At 52.3% G+C, this 12,500-nt stretch overlaps 1 protein-coding gene and 2 long non-coding RNA genes across 5 annotated transcripts; all 3 read left to right on the top strand.

Annotated features, from left to right (window-relative positions):
* Positions 1 to 344: 344 nt before the first annotated feature.
* LOC146755164 (uncharacterized) lies at positions 345 to 2,420 on the top strand. 2 transcript variants are annotated; one of them, XM_085526302.1, is made up of 3 exons: positions 347 to 1,348; positions 1,435 to 1,498; positions 1,651 to 2,420. In XM_085526302.1, the coding sequence occupies exons 1-3, from the start codon at positions 1,249 to 1,251 to the stop codon at positions 1,931 to 1,933; spliced, it is 447 nt and encodes a 148-aa protein (XP_085382428.1). In that variant the 5' UTR covers positions 347 to 1,248; the 3' UTR covers positions 1,934 to 2,420. The 2 variants fall into 2 exon arrangements, 1 of the variants encoding a protein (XP_085382428.1); XR_014938357.1 differs by having other exon boundaries at positions 345 to 1,498; positions 1,859 to 2,420.
* Positions 2,421 to 2,476: 56 nt separating this feature from the next.
* Positions 2,477 to 3,941, top strand: LOC146755165 (uncharacterized). The gene is made up of 2 exons (XR_014938358.1): positions 2,477 to 2,586; positions 3,334 to 3,941. It is a non-coding gene; the product is annotated as an uncharacterized LOC146755165 (long non-coding RNA).
* A 58-nt stretch (positions 3,942 to 3,999) lies between these two features.
* On the top strand, positions 4,000 to 12,482 carry LOC146755166 (uncharacterized). 2 transcript variants are annotated; one of them, XR_014938370.1, is made up of 5 exons: positions 4,000 to 4,352; positions 5,028 to 5,292; positions 6,209 to 6,371; positions 11,308 to 11,560; positions 11,921 to 12,482. It is a non-coding gene; the product is annotated as an uncharacterized LOC146755166 (long non-coding RNA). The 2 variants fall into 2 exon arrangements; XR_014938369.1 differs by having other exon boundaries at positions 4,009 to 4,352; positions 5,194 to 5,292.
* The last annotated feature ends 18 nt before the right edge of the window (positions 12,483 to 12,500 follow it).

Genomic DNA, 12,500 nt, shown 5'->3' on the forward strand with positions numbered 1-12,500 from the left:
TGGCAGCCCAAAAAGATTCCCTTGTGGAAGAAGGGGGAGGGTGAAGGAGGGTGAAGGAGGCCGAGGGCCCTTTACTTGGGGCCGGCTCGTCTGTGCCCTCTTGCTGGCCAGAGAGAAGGGCTGCCCGCTGGGCACAGGGAGCACCTTGTAGCTCCCGTACCATGCCCTGCCCTCCAGCCCCCTCCTCATCCTATGTGGAACTCCAGTGCCAGCAGTGCGGCCGCCATTTTAGAACCCTCTCCATGTCACCATGGTCACCGTTGCCGCATGCCTCTGACAGTTGTGGCAGTTAACAGCCATGCCTGCTGCAAAGAGGGCGAGGGTTGAAGTTTCTGGTGGGAGGATGGAGCTGGGGGCCCTAGGAGTCAGAAGGAGGAGGGGGCCCGCCATGACCATCAGGCAGAGGAGGGGTAAGAGAGCCATTATCCATCATGCCTGGACCAGCCCTGTGACCACCACCCATGTGGAGCCTATGGAGGTGGATCCCCCTCCGGAGGAACCGATGGAGGTGGATCCCCCTCCGGAGGAACCGATGGAGGTGGATCCCCCTCCGGAGGAACCGATGGAGGTGGATCCCCCTCCAGAGGAGCCCATGGACGTGGATCCGCCCGCGGCATAGCTGGCCTGGCACCACACCACCGTGCCAGGCCCCGCGTTGGCATGGTCACAGCTTCACCATCGCTGGTCCAGGCACTCGGCTCCTTTCCTGCTGCGCGGCCCCTGCCCCCAGCATTAGCTGGGTGGCATTATTTAACATCTTCTGCTCCTCCACCTTGTTGCTCCTCTGGTTCTGTGGGCCCCCAGTTCCATCTTCCCCCTGTTAGGTTAGGTGTTTGTTATGTTCTTTTTTGTTGATGGTAGTGTTAAGTTAGTGTTAGTGTTAGTGTTCAGTTTAGTTTTAGTGTTAGGGATAGGTTCCTGTTCGTTTTTTAGAGTTAGGCATAGGTTCCTGTTTGTTCTTTAGGGTTAGGTATAGGTTTTTGTTGTTATTTTAGAGTTAGGTATAGGTTTTTGTTGTTATTTTAGAGTTAGGTATAGGTTTCTGTTGTTATTTTAGAGTTAGGCATAGGTTAGTGTTCGTACTTGCAGTCAGGCATTGGCTGTTACACTCAAGTAAAAGTAACCGCTGCTCCTTGGGTAAGCATGCAGCTGGTTGCTCACCCCGAGCAATGAGTGCGACTGCCCTGACAGTTTGATGACATCTGCGATGAACTGAATTTCCCTCTTGGGACTTTTCCTTTGCAGAACATGGAGGAGCAGAGCGTGAGTGGGCTGAGAAATGGAGCTGGGACTCAGGAGAGCAACACGTGGCTGTGTCCCAGAGCTCCCAAAGTGTGGCCATTGCAAGGTAGGAGTGCCTTACCGAAAGTGTTGTTCAAGCACAGCTCCTGGCACTGTCTGCAACAGATCCGCTCTCTGCGTGCTTTCTTTCAGTCGCTGGTGTTGTGCAGCACAGCCACGGCACGGCCCTCAGTGCGTACGCGAGGAGCGTGAAAAGGTAGGTGGTGAATTTTCATCTTGCTAACGCTAGGATTAGGAATGGTGAGCATTCCTAAAAGAGTGGCCACAAAGGTGTGATCTGCCTCGGGGAGAAGTTGATTCTCGCCTCTTCAGCTTTTCCCTTCTTTTCTGTCCACCTGTCCTTTCCAGCTCCTCCTCCCCTCAGCTGCAAGTGGGGCAGTGCTCGAGTGTGAGGACTCTTCCTTGGCATGCGGTAACAGACAATGCAGATGTGACTTTTGTGTCCTTCCTTGTTCTTGGGTTCGTAGCCCAGGGATATCTTGCGAGCAGCTCTCTAAGTCAGACTGTGCTGGCAGCGTGCGTGAGTGAAATAGTGCCTCTTTTTTCCCTCTTGCAGCAAGCTTGCCGAGGCAAGGCAAGCGCTACTCAGCTGAGGAAGAAAGCCGAGAAGGAAAGCAGAAAGCAACGATGAGGGCTTGAGCAAGAAGCTACAAAGGACAGCAGAACCACCTGCAACGCTTCCTCGGAGGTGGCACCAAGAGCTGCTGACTCAACAGCCCAGTTTACTGGCACAGCCGTGCTTTCCCTGTCATGGACGGTGGAGATGATGGAAGTGAACTGGACAGGAAGGACTTGTGCTGCGTTAGAAGCAATGAGGGCTTCACATAGGCAGGACTTGGTGTATGGCAAGAGCTGGAGACGCTGCGTTCCTTCAGGGTGTGTCTCTTGAGGTCCAGGCCTGGTGTAGGGTTAGGTTGAAATAGGGCTGGCTGGGACTGGAGAGGGAGGAGGTGACGTAGCCCCGGGGTTTGGCTTCTCCTTGGGTCTGACTGGAGGCTGAGTGACTGATTGCTAAGCGGCAATCCTGGGCACTGGGGTTTCATTTTGGGGTGTGGGCGGGGCAATAAATAGAAGCCAAATCTTCTTGTACGCAATAAAATTGAAGCGAACTTTCTAAACCTGGTGCTGCCTCTTTCAGTAGCTGGTCAGAACGTCCCTCGCTCGGGCTGGCAATCGCAGGGCGATGAAGCGGTCGGCTTCACGTCTCTCCCTTGACATGGTGCAGTGCAGGTTTTCCCCCGTTTCCTTGTTGGTCTTCCCAACCTGTGGCCTTTCAGCCAACCCGTAAGTGCTGGTGACAGGCTGTGAGCATCTCCTTGCTCTCTGAGGACTGACAGAAAGAAACCAGAGGAGGGGAAGCAGCCCGGCAGGAAGAAGGGTGTCCCGTGCTCAGCCCCTTGAGTTGGCCTCTCTTCCCTGAGGGCTCTTTCAGCTTCTGATGGATGCACCGTGTGTTGCTGTTTGCCCTGGGAAGCCCAGCTGCACGCTGGCAGCCGTGGCCTGTGCATCAGCCTCCCCTTGAGGCCCAAGGAGTTGTTTGTTTTTATGTATTCACTATTGGTGTGGCATTTTGTTGTTTTGTTCTGCTTTGAGATCAAGGGGTAATTTAACACCGTTGGAAGTCATTGGGGTTCAGGAGTAGCACATGTAGAATTTTGATCATGCAGCAAGTTGTGATTTCTACTGTGTTAAAGAACTGGCACACACATATACGCCTGCAGCCGGAGCTTGATTGACTCTCGTCAATACGGCCTTCCAAAGCCCGGCCCTGGGGAGTTGTCCAAAAATTTTCCAACCTTTTGTATTACCTAAGTTTATTTTAAACAGACAAGGAGGAGTAATCTCTTAAAGGCTTTTTTAAAGGCATTGGACTAGGTTTTGATTATCACGTCTCAGGAAGCTTCTGCATTCCACCTAGTGCTAATGTGATACATCAAGAGCAGATGACACAAGAGATTCAGGCCTTGCTGCCAGTCTTTTACGAATCAGAACTTTGTTTCATGTTGCCAGATACTGTGGTTTCCTTTTCAGGGGATTCCTTTGCTGTATAATAAGAAGGCCGAGGGCATCCTGGCCTGCATGGGAAACAGTGTTGCCAGCAGGAGCAGAGAGGTGATTGTCCCCCTGTTGTCAGCACTGATGAGGCCGCAGCTCGAGTGCTGTGTTCAGTTTTGGGCCCCTCAGTGCAAGAAAGACATCGAGGCCCTGGAACGCGTTCAGAGGAGGGCAACAAAGCTGGTGAGGGGTCTGGAGCACAGGCCGTATGAGGAGCGGCTGAGGGAGCTGGGATTGTTCAGCCTGGAGAAGAGGAGGCTCAGGGGAGACCTCATTGCTCTCTCTAACTTCCTGAAGGGAGGCTGTAGTGAGCTGGGGCTCGGCCTCTTCTCTCGTGTCATTAATGATAGGACCAGAGGGAATGGCTTCAAGCTGCGACAGGGGAGATTCAGGCTGGACACTACGAGGTATTACTGCTCAGAAAGGGTGGCCAGGCACTGGAATGGACACAGGGAGGTGGTGAAGGGAAGGGGACGAGGGCGAGGAAGGAAGGAAGGGAAGGGGAAGGTAAAGGAAGGAAAGCGAGAGGAAAGACACGAAATGAGACGTGAATTTTGGGTCCTTTTCCGGCAGCCGCCCCCCCCCAACAGGCCCCAGCCCGGCCTGAGCCACGTGACAGTGCCAGTGCCAGTGACAGGAAGTGCTTCCTGCAGGCGGCGGAGAGCACTTCCGGGCCATGGCGGCATGGCGGCCATGAGCGGGGCCGGGAGGAGCGGGCTCTGTGCTGCGAACGGGGTCGGGCCTCGGTGCGGGGGCACGGAGGGGCTGTCGGGGGAGGAGCTCGCGGCGCTGCCGGCACCCAGAGGCGGCTCCCGGGCGGCTCCACGGTCTCGCTGTGCTGCGGAGTCACCCGGCCGGCCCCAAAAGCCTGGAGGCAGAGCCTGAGCCGGCCCCGGCCCGGATCGTGTGGTGCGGCTCCGGCCGTGCTGGGCTGTGCGGCAGGAAGATGACTTGTGGAATCAAACTCTATAACCCAAAGATGGGTTCTAAAGCAGGTATGTTTATTCCAGCGTTGCGCAGCGCCGGGTGCAAGCGGGAGAGCTCCACCAAACTTGCACACCGTAAGGAGAAAAGTGTGTTACAGATATAGGTTAAGCTAATACGTAATCAATAGTCTCCTCCTCAGTTTGATTACATATTCATTACATTCCCTAGGACCCCATTCCCCGCGACCCTTGCCGTTGTTTTGGGGTGAAATTCTTCTTCTGTTTTCTTCTTGGTGTTATCTGCTGGTATCGTTCTCCCATGTCAGCATCATCTTGCCCGGGGGTATCTAATCCTTCTTCTTGTCAGAGGTCTCCGGACAATTTCTTCTTATCTTTATTGCCCTCTTCTCTGGTTTTATTTTGACTAAGTGTCTGTAATTCCCCCTATCCCTGCACTTTTAAATGTAAACTATCTGCAGTTACCCTTTGTCTCGGATTCTGTGAAGTTCCCCTTTCCCTTTCTATAGCAAAGTGTTACCTTGCCTCCATTTCAGTCTTTGGGTCCCCAGGGAGGCTCTCCCTGGGGGTGTCCCGATTCGAAGGCAGGATTCAATCCCGCCGCAGCCCGTCCATGGCAGGCAAACGCTTCTCTCCTCTGCTCTTGGGACTCAGCAGTGCCAGGGGTTTCACAGCGCGCGTGTTGCAGTGGCTGGCAGCCTCCGTGTGTTTCTCTATTGCATACAGGATCCCATGGTGGAGCCGCGTCAGAAGCAGACGTTGGTGTCTTGTGGCAGGAGCAAGGGCAGTGGAAGCGCTGCCCAGGGCAGGGCGGTGGTGACTGCCATGAGAGCGGAGGTCTGATGCCATCTGCGAGGGATGGGATTTGCATCCGGTGGCTTTTCCGTTGCAGAATGTCCAGCAGCAGAGCGTGAGTGGCCGTGAAATGAAGCTGGGCCCCAGGAGAGCCGCCTGGAGCTGCGTCACGAGCTTCGTGCGTGGCCAGCGCAAGGTAGGTGTGCCTTACTGTAAGCGTGCGCTGAAGCAGTGTTGGTTAAGCACGGCTCACTCCTCTGTCTGCAACAGATGGGCTTTCTGCGCGCTTTATTGCTGTGGCCGTAGAATTCCCTCTTTCTTACCATCTGATCTGTGAAGGCTTTTGTGTGGGAAGGTTTTGAGGAATGAGGGAGTAGAAATTGCTTTAGTCACGAGTCATCTGGAAAGGTTTCACAGAAACGGTGACATTTGCAGAAGGAACGTATTGGCATTGGCAGTTGTGCCAAATACTCACTGGGATGGAGAGGAGGGAGTACCTGCAGAAGACCGTTCTCTTCTGGTTTTGAGGAAGCCGGGCAGAGCTCAGATTGCAGCTTAAGCAATGTTCTTTTGTCACACTCTGTGTCCTGTGTTGCGTTCTCTCCTTTCGATTCCAGTTCTCCTGACAGGTTAGGCTTGAATTCAGCATAATATCTGCTTCTCCCTGGGTTCAGGTTCTTTGGGTCTCCTGCCTGCTTTTCTCCCTTTTCTTAATGGAGAGTGGAGTTTCTACCACAGAGCAAAGTTTCGTGATTGACAGAAACAAATATGGAACATATTAGATGAACACAGCTCTGCATTTTTTTCTTCCTCCGAACAGCAAGGGACTCCTGTGCTCTCATTAATATCATCAGTGAGTAGATGCTGCCTTCTGCTGGAGCCTAAAATGCTTTCTGCAGTTGAGTGGTTGGAAACATAGGGTTTTAACTTAAAATTGTTTGCGCAGGGTGAAGGTTGGGAATACAATTAGAATACAGTTACACAGTGCTCTATCCCCAGCACTTTCCATCATTTTTCTTAACACAGCTTACGGTTCATTTCAAAACAAACTAACAAAGATGAACTTGGGTTAGCGTAGCCTGTTTTAAATGATCCTTCTGTGTCTTTTCCAGGCTGGTAGCAGAATGGAGACTTTCCCGAGGCACTGAGGAACAGACACAAGCTTCTTTTGAAGGCTTCAATGAAATTCTGCCCCAGCAGTATCTGTGGTCTTTTGATGCTAAGGAGCTGGACGTAAAGGATTCTTTGACTATTGCCAGATCCAGGCTGCTACAGGTATGTCACGGTTTAAACTAAAAATCCACCTGCGTCCGTGACAGGGACTGTGGGCCCAGCAGGGGCCCTAGGCCGAAAGGAAAAAAAGTTAATTAGGAAAAGAAAACAGCAGCAACAATCTAAGGAGGCACACTTATTTACTAAATTACTATATCGAAATACAGGATAACACAGTATAATACAATATAATTGAAAATTGAGCTAACGAATCAAGCAAAATAGGAGAGAGAATGAGTCCCGAAACCGAGAGGCCTACTGTAAATCTAGGCGAAACGGTGAAGGCTCCCACACACTCCCCTGAACGCCAGAACTCGAAAGACGTCAGTCTAGCCTGCGACAGAGTTAATATAGTGTCCAGGTCCCGTGACCTCGTGTTGTTCTCTGGGAGATGTAGTCTTCTTCTGTAAGTTGCAGATTCAGTAAAACTATTCATGCTTTATATGATGTTATGATGTGGAATACTGATAGCAAAATTACAAAATTATTAAACCATGACAAGGTAATACTTGCATTTCAGTCAGTGTCTGAAGAGCAAAGTTCATTAAGGCTGGCGGTTCTGTTTTCAGGATGTGTGAGAGAAGCCTTATGTATCAGTTAGTATTTGGTTACTGTGTTGGTCTTCACTTTCTTCTTTGCAACCAATTTACACGTTTCTAACGTTAAGATTCTGCCAGCATAAATTTTTTGGCTAACAGTGTTTTTGTAGTCCTTGACAATGTGATTTGCGTGTGTCTAAAGAGTGAGCAACTAGAAAGCAAGGGAGCAAAGAACCAAATATCAGCGGATGGTCAAATTACTGAGTGGAGCAGGTTTTAGCTGCTTTTGGGTTCTCCAAGTTATACTCTACAGCAAAACATCGTATTTCTAGCACAGAATGGTACGGTTAGGTAAAGACAAAGTACGTTGTTAGTTTGAATGTCTAAATACAAATGTTTTCATGAGTGGTATTTCTCTTTTGTGGCCTCTCCACATTTTCTTTGTGAGCGGATGTTATTATTTGCTATGAAAGTTTGAGAGTTTAATATTAAAAACGAGTGTAGTGTGATTGCAGGTGCTTTTAAGTACAGTAGTATTTCAGTACAATAGTCTTGCTGTAGAAGCAAAGTAGTAGGTTGTAGTTTCAATGATTCCATGTGGGTGCCCAGCCCAAAGTGGGGATTCCCTTATGAAAGGAGGGGGAGGGTGAAGGAGGCCGAGGGCCCTTTTCTCGGGGCCAGCTCTCTGTGCCCTCTTGCTGGCCGGAGAGAAGGGCTGCCCGCTGGACACAGGGAGTGCCTTGTAGCTCCCGTGCCGTGCCCTGCCCTCCAGCCCCCTCCTCATCCTATGCGGAACACCACTCCCAGCAGCACAGGTGCCATTTTGGAATCTTCCCCATGTCACAGCTGTCACCTTGGTTGCTGCGGCTCCACCCGACTCACTCACCTCTGAGAGTGCTGGGCAGGTAGCAGCCATGTCCAGCACGAAGCGAGGGCGAGAGGAATGTGGTGAGGATTTAAGTGGGAGAAGGAGCTGGGGGCCCCAGAACCGAAGAGGAGGAGGGTGCCCGCCATAACCATCAAATGGAGGAGGGGGAAAGGAGCCCGTTTCCATCATGCCTGGACCAGCCCTGTGACCACCACCCATGTGGAGCCGATGGAGGTGGATCCCCCTCCGGAGGAACCGATGGAGGTGGATCCCCCTCCAGAGGAGCCCATGGACGTGGATCCGCCCGCGGCATAGCTGGCCTGGCACCACACCACCGTGGTCATGGTCATGACCGTTGGCATGGTCACAGCTTCACCATCGCTGGTCCAGGCACTCGGCTCCTTTCCTGCTGCGTGGCCCCTGCCCCCAGCATGAGCTGGGTGGCATTATTTAACATCTTCTTCTCCTCCACCTCGTTGCTCCTCCGGTTCTGTGGGCCCCCAGTTCCTTCTTCCCCCTGTTGTAGTTAGGTGTTTGCTCTGTTCTTTGTTTTGATGGTTGTGTTAGGTTAGTGTTAGTGTTCAGTTTAGTTTTAGCGTTAGGGATAGGTTCCTGTTTGTTCTTTAGAGTTAGGCATAGGTTCCTGTTTGTTCTTTAGGGTTAGGTATAGGTTTCTGTTGTTATTTTAGAGTTAGGCATAGGTTAGTGTTCGTACTTACAGTCAGGCATTGGCTGCTACACTCAAGTAAAAGTAACCGCTGCTCCTGGGTAAGCACACAGTGTTGCCATCAGGGCTCAAGCTCAGGCAGCCAGCTGACCGGGGCAGAATTTGTGTTAGACGCTGCTCAGTGACAACACCCAGAACAAAGTAGCAAGGATGTGAAGTGCAGGAGACTACTTGCGCTTAGCACATTCTGTCTGCTGTAACAGCATTACTCAAAGATTTCTAATCAGGCCAAGATCTTTGTGATGCAGCAGTTTGTTCATTACTGCCATCATGGGCGCACAACCCTACTGGCGAGGAATGGAAGGCCCTATATGCTGGCCCGACCCTACCCGCAGGGAGGTGTGCTCCCTCCCCTGGGCACGGGTCAGGGACATTGCTGGGAGACTTCCCAGTCTGATCTGCCCTTCTGTCTACTATCCCCTGCTGATAGTTCAGGCTGGCAGTGAAGAAGTTAGTAAAAAAAGCCTGAAGGCTATCAAAGATGATTTCAGGGGACTGGGGCGGGTAATCGAAGGAACAGGTGTGCGGGTGGTTATTGCATCTGTACTTTCAGTGGCAGGGAGGGATACTGAGTTGGACCTAAAAACCCACCTCTTAAACAAATGGTTAAAGAGTCGGTGCAGACATAGGAGTCTTGGTGTTTTTCACCATGGGGCAATTTATTTGGCTCCTGGCATGACAGCTACAGACGGAAGCGGCCTGTCTCAAAGGGGTAAGAGGGTTCTAGCTGAGGAACTGTCAGGACCCCACCAAAAACCTGCACCCTGACTTGTAAAATGGTTACACAGATATAGGTACACCTCATACATAGTCAATGATGTAAGGAAGGACACTGGACACACCTTCGTTGGCTCCACAGCCGCAGTCCAACACGGCGGCCAGGCCCGTCGATCCATTCCTTTGCTTGCTGCCAGTTCCCACAGGGAGTCCTCACTCAGACACCTGAAACAACAACGCACACAAACACATCAGGCAAACAACAGACACGCACACAAACACAAAACGCCCTCCTCGGATCCCGCCACTCACCCTTCCTTTGCCAACTTCTCTCGCTCACCTTCAGGGCAGTGCCAGCCCCTTCAACCCGATCACAGAATCACAGAATGACCCGGGTTGGAAGGGACCTCAAGGATCATGAAGCACCAACCCCCGCCTGGCTGCGGGGCTGTGGCAGCCGGTGTGGCTGGGTGCAGCACGTGGGCATGTGGGAGGGCCTGCAGCAGGGATGTGGGGTGTAATCAGAGTGACTGGAATTCCAATTCAGTCAGAGGTCTTAATTGTAGGTAAGGGTTGAATCCGCCGAGGTGCCGCACAAGGAGAGGCGCTGGGTGCGACTATGGAAAGCAGAGCTTGTGTGTCCCAGGAGGCAGGCGTAGTCAGGTCCCCTTTGGAGCCTGCCGTTGTTGGTGCTCAGCTCAGGAGCCCCATCAGGAGCTGCTGCGTGCTGCGTCTGTGTCACGGACTTATCTAGATCAATATGATTGACTGATCAATCTATGATCTCCAGATGATGTTATGATGTGAAATACCAATAGAAAAAAATACAAAACCACAACAGTATGGCAGCCCAAAAAGATTCCCTTGTGGAAGAAGGGGGAGGGTGAAGGAGGGTGAAGGAGGCCGAGGGCCCTTTACTTGGGGCCGGCTCGTCTGTGCCCTCTTGCTGGCCAGAGAGAAGGGCTGCCCGCTGGGCACAGGGAGCACCTTGTAGCTCCCGTACCATGCCCTGCCCTCCAGCCCCCTCCTCATCCTATGTGGAACTCCAGTGCCAGCAGTGCGGCCGCCATTTTAGAACCCTCTCCATGTCACCATGGTCACCGTTGCCGCATGCCTCTGACAGTTGTGGCAGTTAACAGCCATGCCTGCTGCAAAGAGGGCGAGGGTTGAAGTTTCTGGTGGGAGGATGGAGCTGGGGGCCCTAGGAGTCAGAAGGAGGAGGGGGCCCGCCATGACCATCAGGCAGAGGAGGGGTAAGAGAGCCATTATCCATCATGCCTGGACCAGCCCTGTGACCACCACCCATGTGGAGCCTATGGAGGTGGATCCCCCTCCGGAGGAACCGATGGAGGTGGATCCCCCTCCGGAGGAACCGATGGAGGTGGATCCCCCTCCGGAGGAACCGATGGAGGTGGATCCCCCTCCGGAGGAGCCCATGGATGTGGATCCGCCCGCGGCATAGCTGGCCTGGCACCACACCACCGTGCCAGGCCCCGCGTTGGCATGGTCACAGCTTCACCATCGCTGGTCCAGGCACTCGGCTCCTTTCCTGCTGCGCGGCCCCTGCCCCCAGCATTAGCTGGGTGGCATTATTTAACATCTTCTGCTCCTCCACCTTGTTGCTCCTCTGGTTCTGTGGGCCCCCAGTTCCATCTTCCCCCTGTTAGGTTAGGTGTTTGTTATGTTCTTTTTTGTTGATGGTAGTGTTAAGTTAGTGTTAGTGTTAGTGTTCAGTTTAGTTTTAGTGTTAGGGATAGGTTCCTGTTCGTTTTTTAGAGTTAGGCATAGGTTCCTGTTTGTTCTTTAGGGTTAGGTATAGGTTTTTGTTGTTATTTTAGAGTTAGGTATAGGTTTTTGTTGTTATTTTAGAGTTAGGTATAGGTTTCTGTTGTTATTTTAGAGTTAGGCATAGGTTAGTGTTCGTACTTGCAGTCAGGCATTGGCTGTTACACTCAAGTAAAAGTAACCGCTGCTCCTTGGGTAAGCATGCAGCTGGTTGCTCACCCCGAGCAATGAGTGCGACTGCCCTGACAGTTTGATGACATCTGCGATGAACTGAATTTCCCTCTTGGGACTTTTCCTTTGCAGAACATGGAGGAGCAGAGCGTGAGTGGGCTGAGAAATGGAGCTGGGACTCAGGAGAGCAACACGTGGCTGTGTCCCAGAGCTCCCAAAGTGTGGCCATTGCAAGGTAGGCGTGCCTTACCGTAAGCGTTGTTCAAGCACAGCTCCTGGCACTGTCTGCAACAGATCCGCTCTCTGCGTGCTTTCTTTCAGTCGCTGGTGTTGTGCAGCACAGCCACGGCACGGCCCTCAGTGCGTACGCGAGGAGCGTGAAAAGGTAGGTGGTGAATTTTCATCTTGCTAACGCTAGGATTAGGAATGGTGAGCATTCCTAAAAGAGTGGCCACAAAGGTGTGATCTGCCTCGGGGAGAAGTTGATTCTCGCCTCTTCAGCTTTTCCCTTCTTTTCTGTCCACCTGTCCTTTCCAGCTCCTCCTCCCCTCAGCTGCAAGTGGGGCAGTGCTCGAGTGTGAGGACTCTTCCTTGGCATGCGGTAACAGACAATGCAGATGTGACTTTTGTGTCCTTCCTTGTTCTTGGGTTCGTAGCCCAGGGATATCTTGCGAGCAGCTCTCTAAGTCAGACTGTGCTGGCAGCGTGCGTGAGTGAAATAGTGCCTCTTTTTTCCCTCTTGCAGCAAGCTTGCCGAGGCAAGGCAAGCGCTACTCAGCTGAGGAAGAAAGCCGAGAAGGAAAGCAGAAAGCAACGATGAGGGCTTGAGCAAGAAGCTACAAAGGACAGCAGAACCACCTGCAACGCTTCCTCGGAGGTGGCACCAAGAGCTGCTGACTCAACAGCCCAGTTTACTGGCACAGCCGTGCTTTCCCTGTCATGGACGGTGGAGATGATGGAAGTGAACTGGACAGGAAGGACTTGTGCTGCGTTAGAAGCAATGAGGGCTTCACATAGGCAGGACTTGGTGTATGGCAAGAGCTGGAGACGCTGCGTTCCTTCAGGGTGTGTCTCTTGAGGTCCAGGCCTGGTGTAGGGTTAGGTTGAAATAGGGCTGGCTGGGACTGGAGAGGGAGGAGGTGACGTAGCCCCGGGGTTTGGCTTCTCCTTGGGTCTGACTGGAGGCTGAGTGACTGATTGCTAAGCGGCAATCCTGGGCACTGGGGTTTCATTTTGGGGTGTGGGCGGGGCAATAAATAGAAGCCAAATCTTCTTGTACGCAATAAAATTGAAGCGAACTTTCTAAACCTGGTGCTGCCTCTTTC

The sequence above is a fragment of the Coturnix japonica genome, chromosome 35 (assembly GCF_054131305.1).
Source record: "Coturnix japonica strain WE chromosome 35, WE-NBRP24, whole genome shotgun sequence".
Taxonomy (NCBI): Eukaryota; Metazoa; Chordata; class Aves; order Galliformes; family Phasianidae; genus Coturnix; species Coturnix japonica.

Excerpts from the sequence above, each read along its gene's own strand:
- LOC146755164 (XM_085526302.1), top strand. The coding sequence starts at position 1,249 with ATGGAGGAGCAGAGCGTGAGTGGGCTGAGAAATGGAGCTGGGACTCAG. Across the intron at positions 1,349-1,434 it reads CAAAGTGTGGCCATTGCAAG|TCGCTGGTGTTGTGCAGCAC; the intron begins GTAGGAGTGCCT and ends GCTTTCTTTCAG. Across the intron at positions 1,499-1,650 it reads TACGCGAGGAGCGTGAAAAG|CTCCTCCTCCCCTCAGCTGC; the intron begins GTAGGTGGTGAA and ends TGTCCTTTCCAG.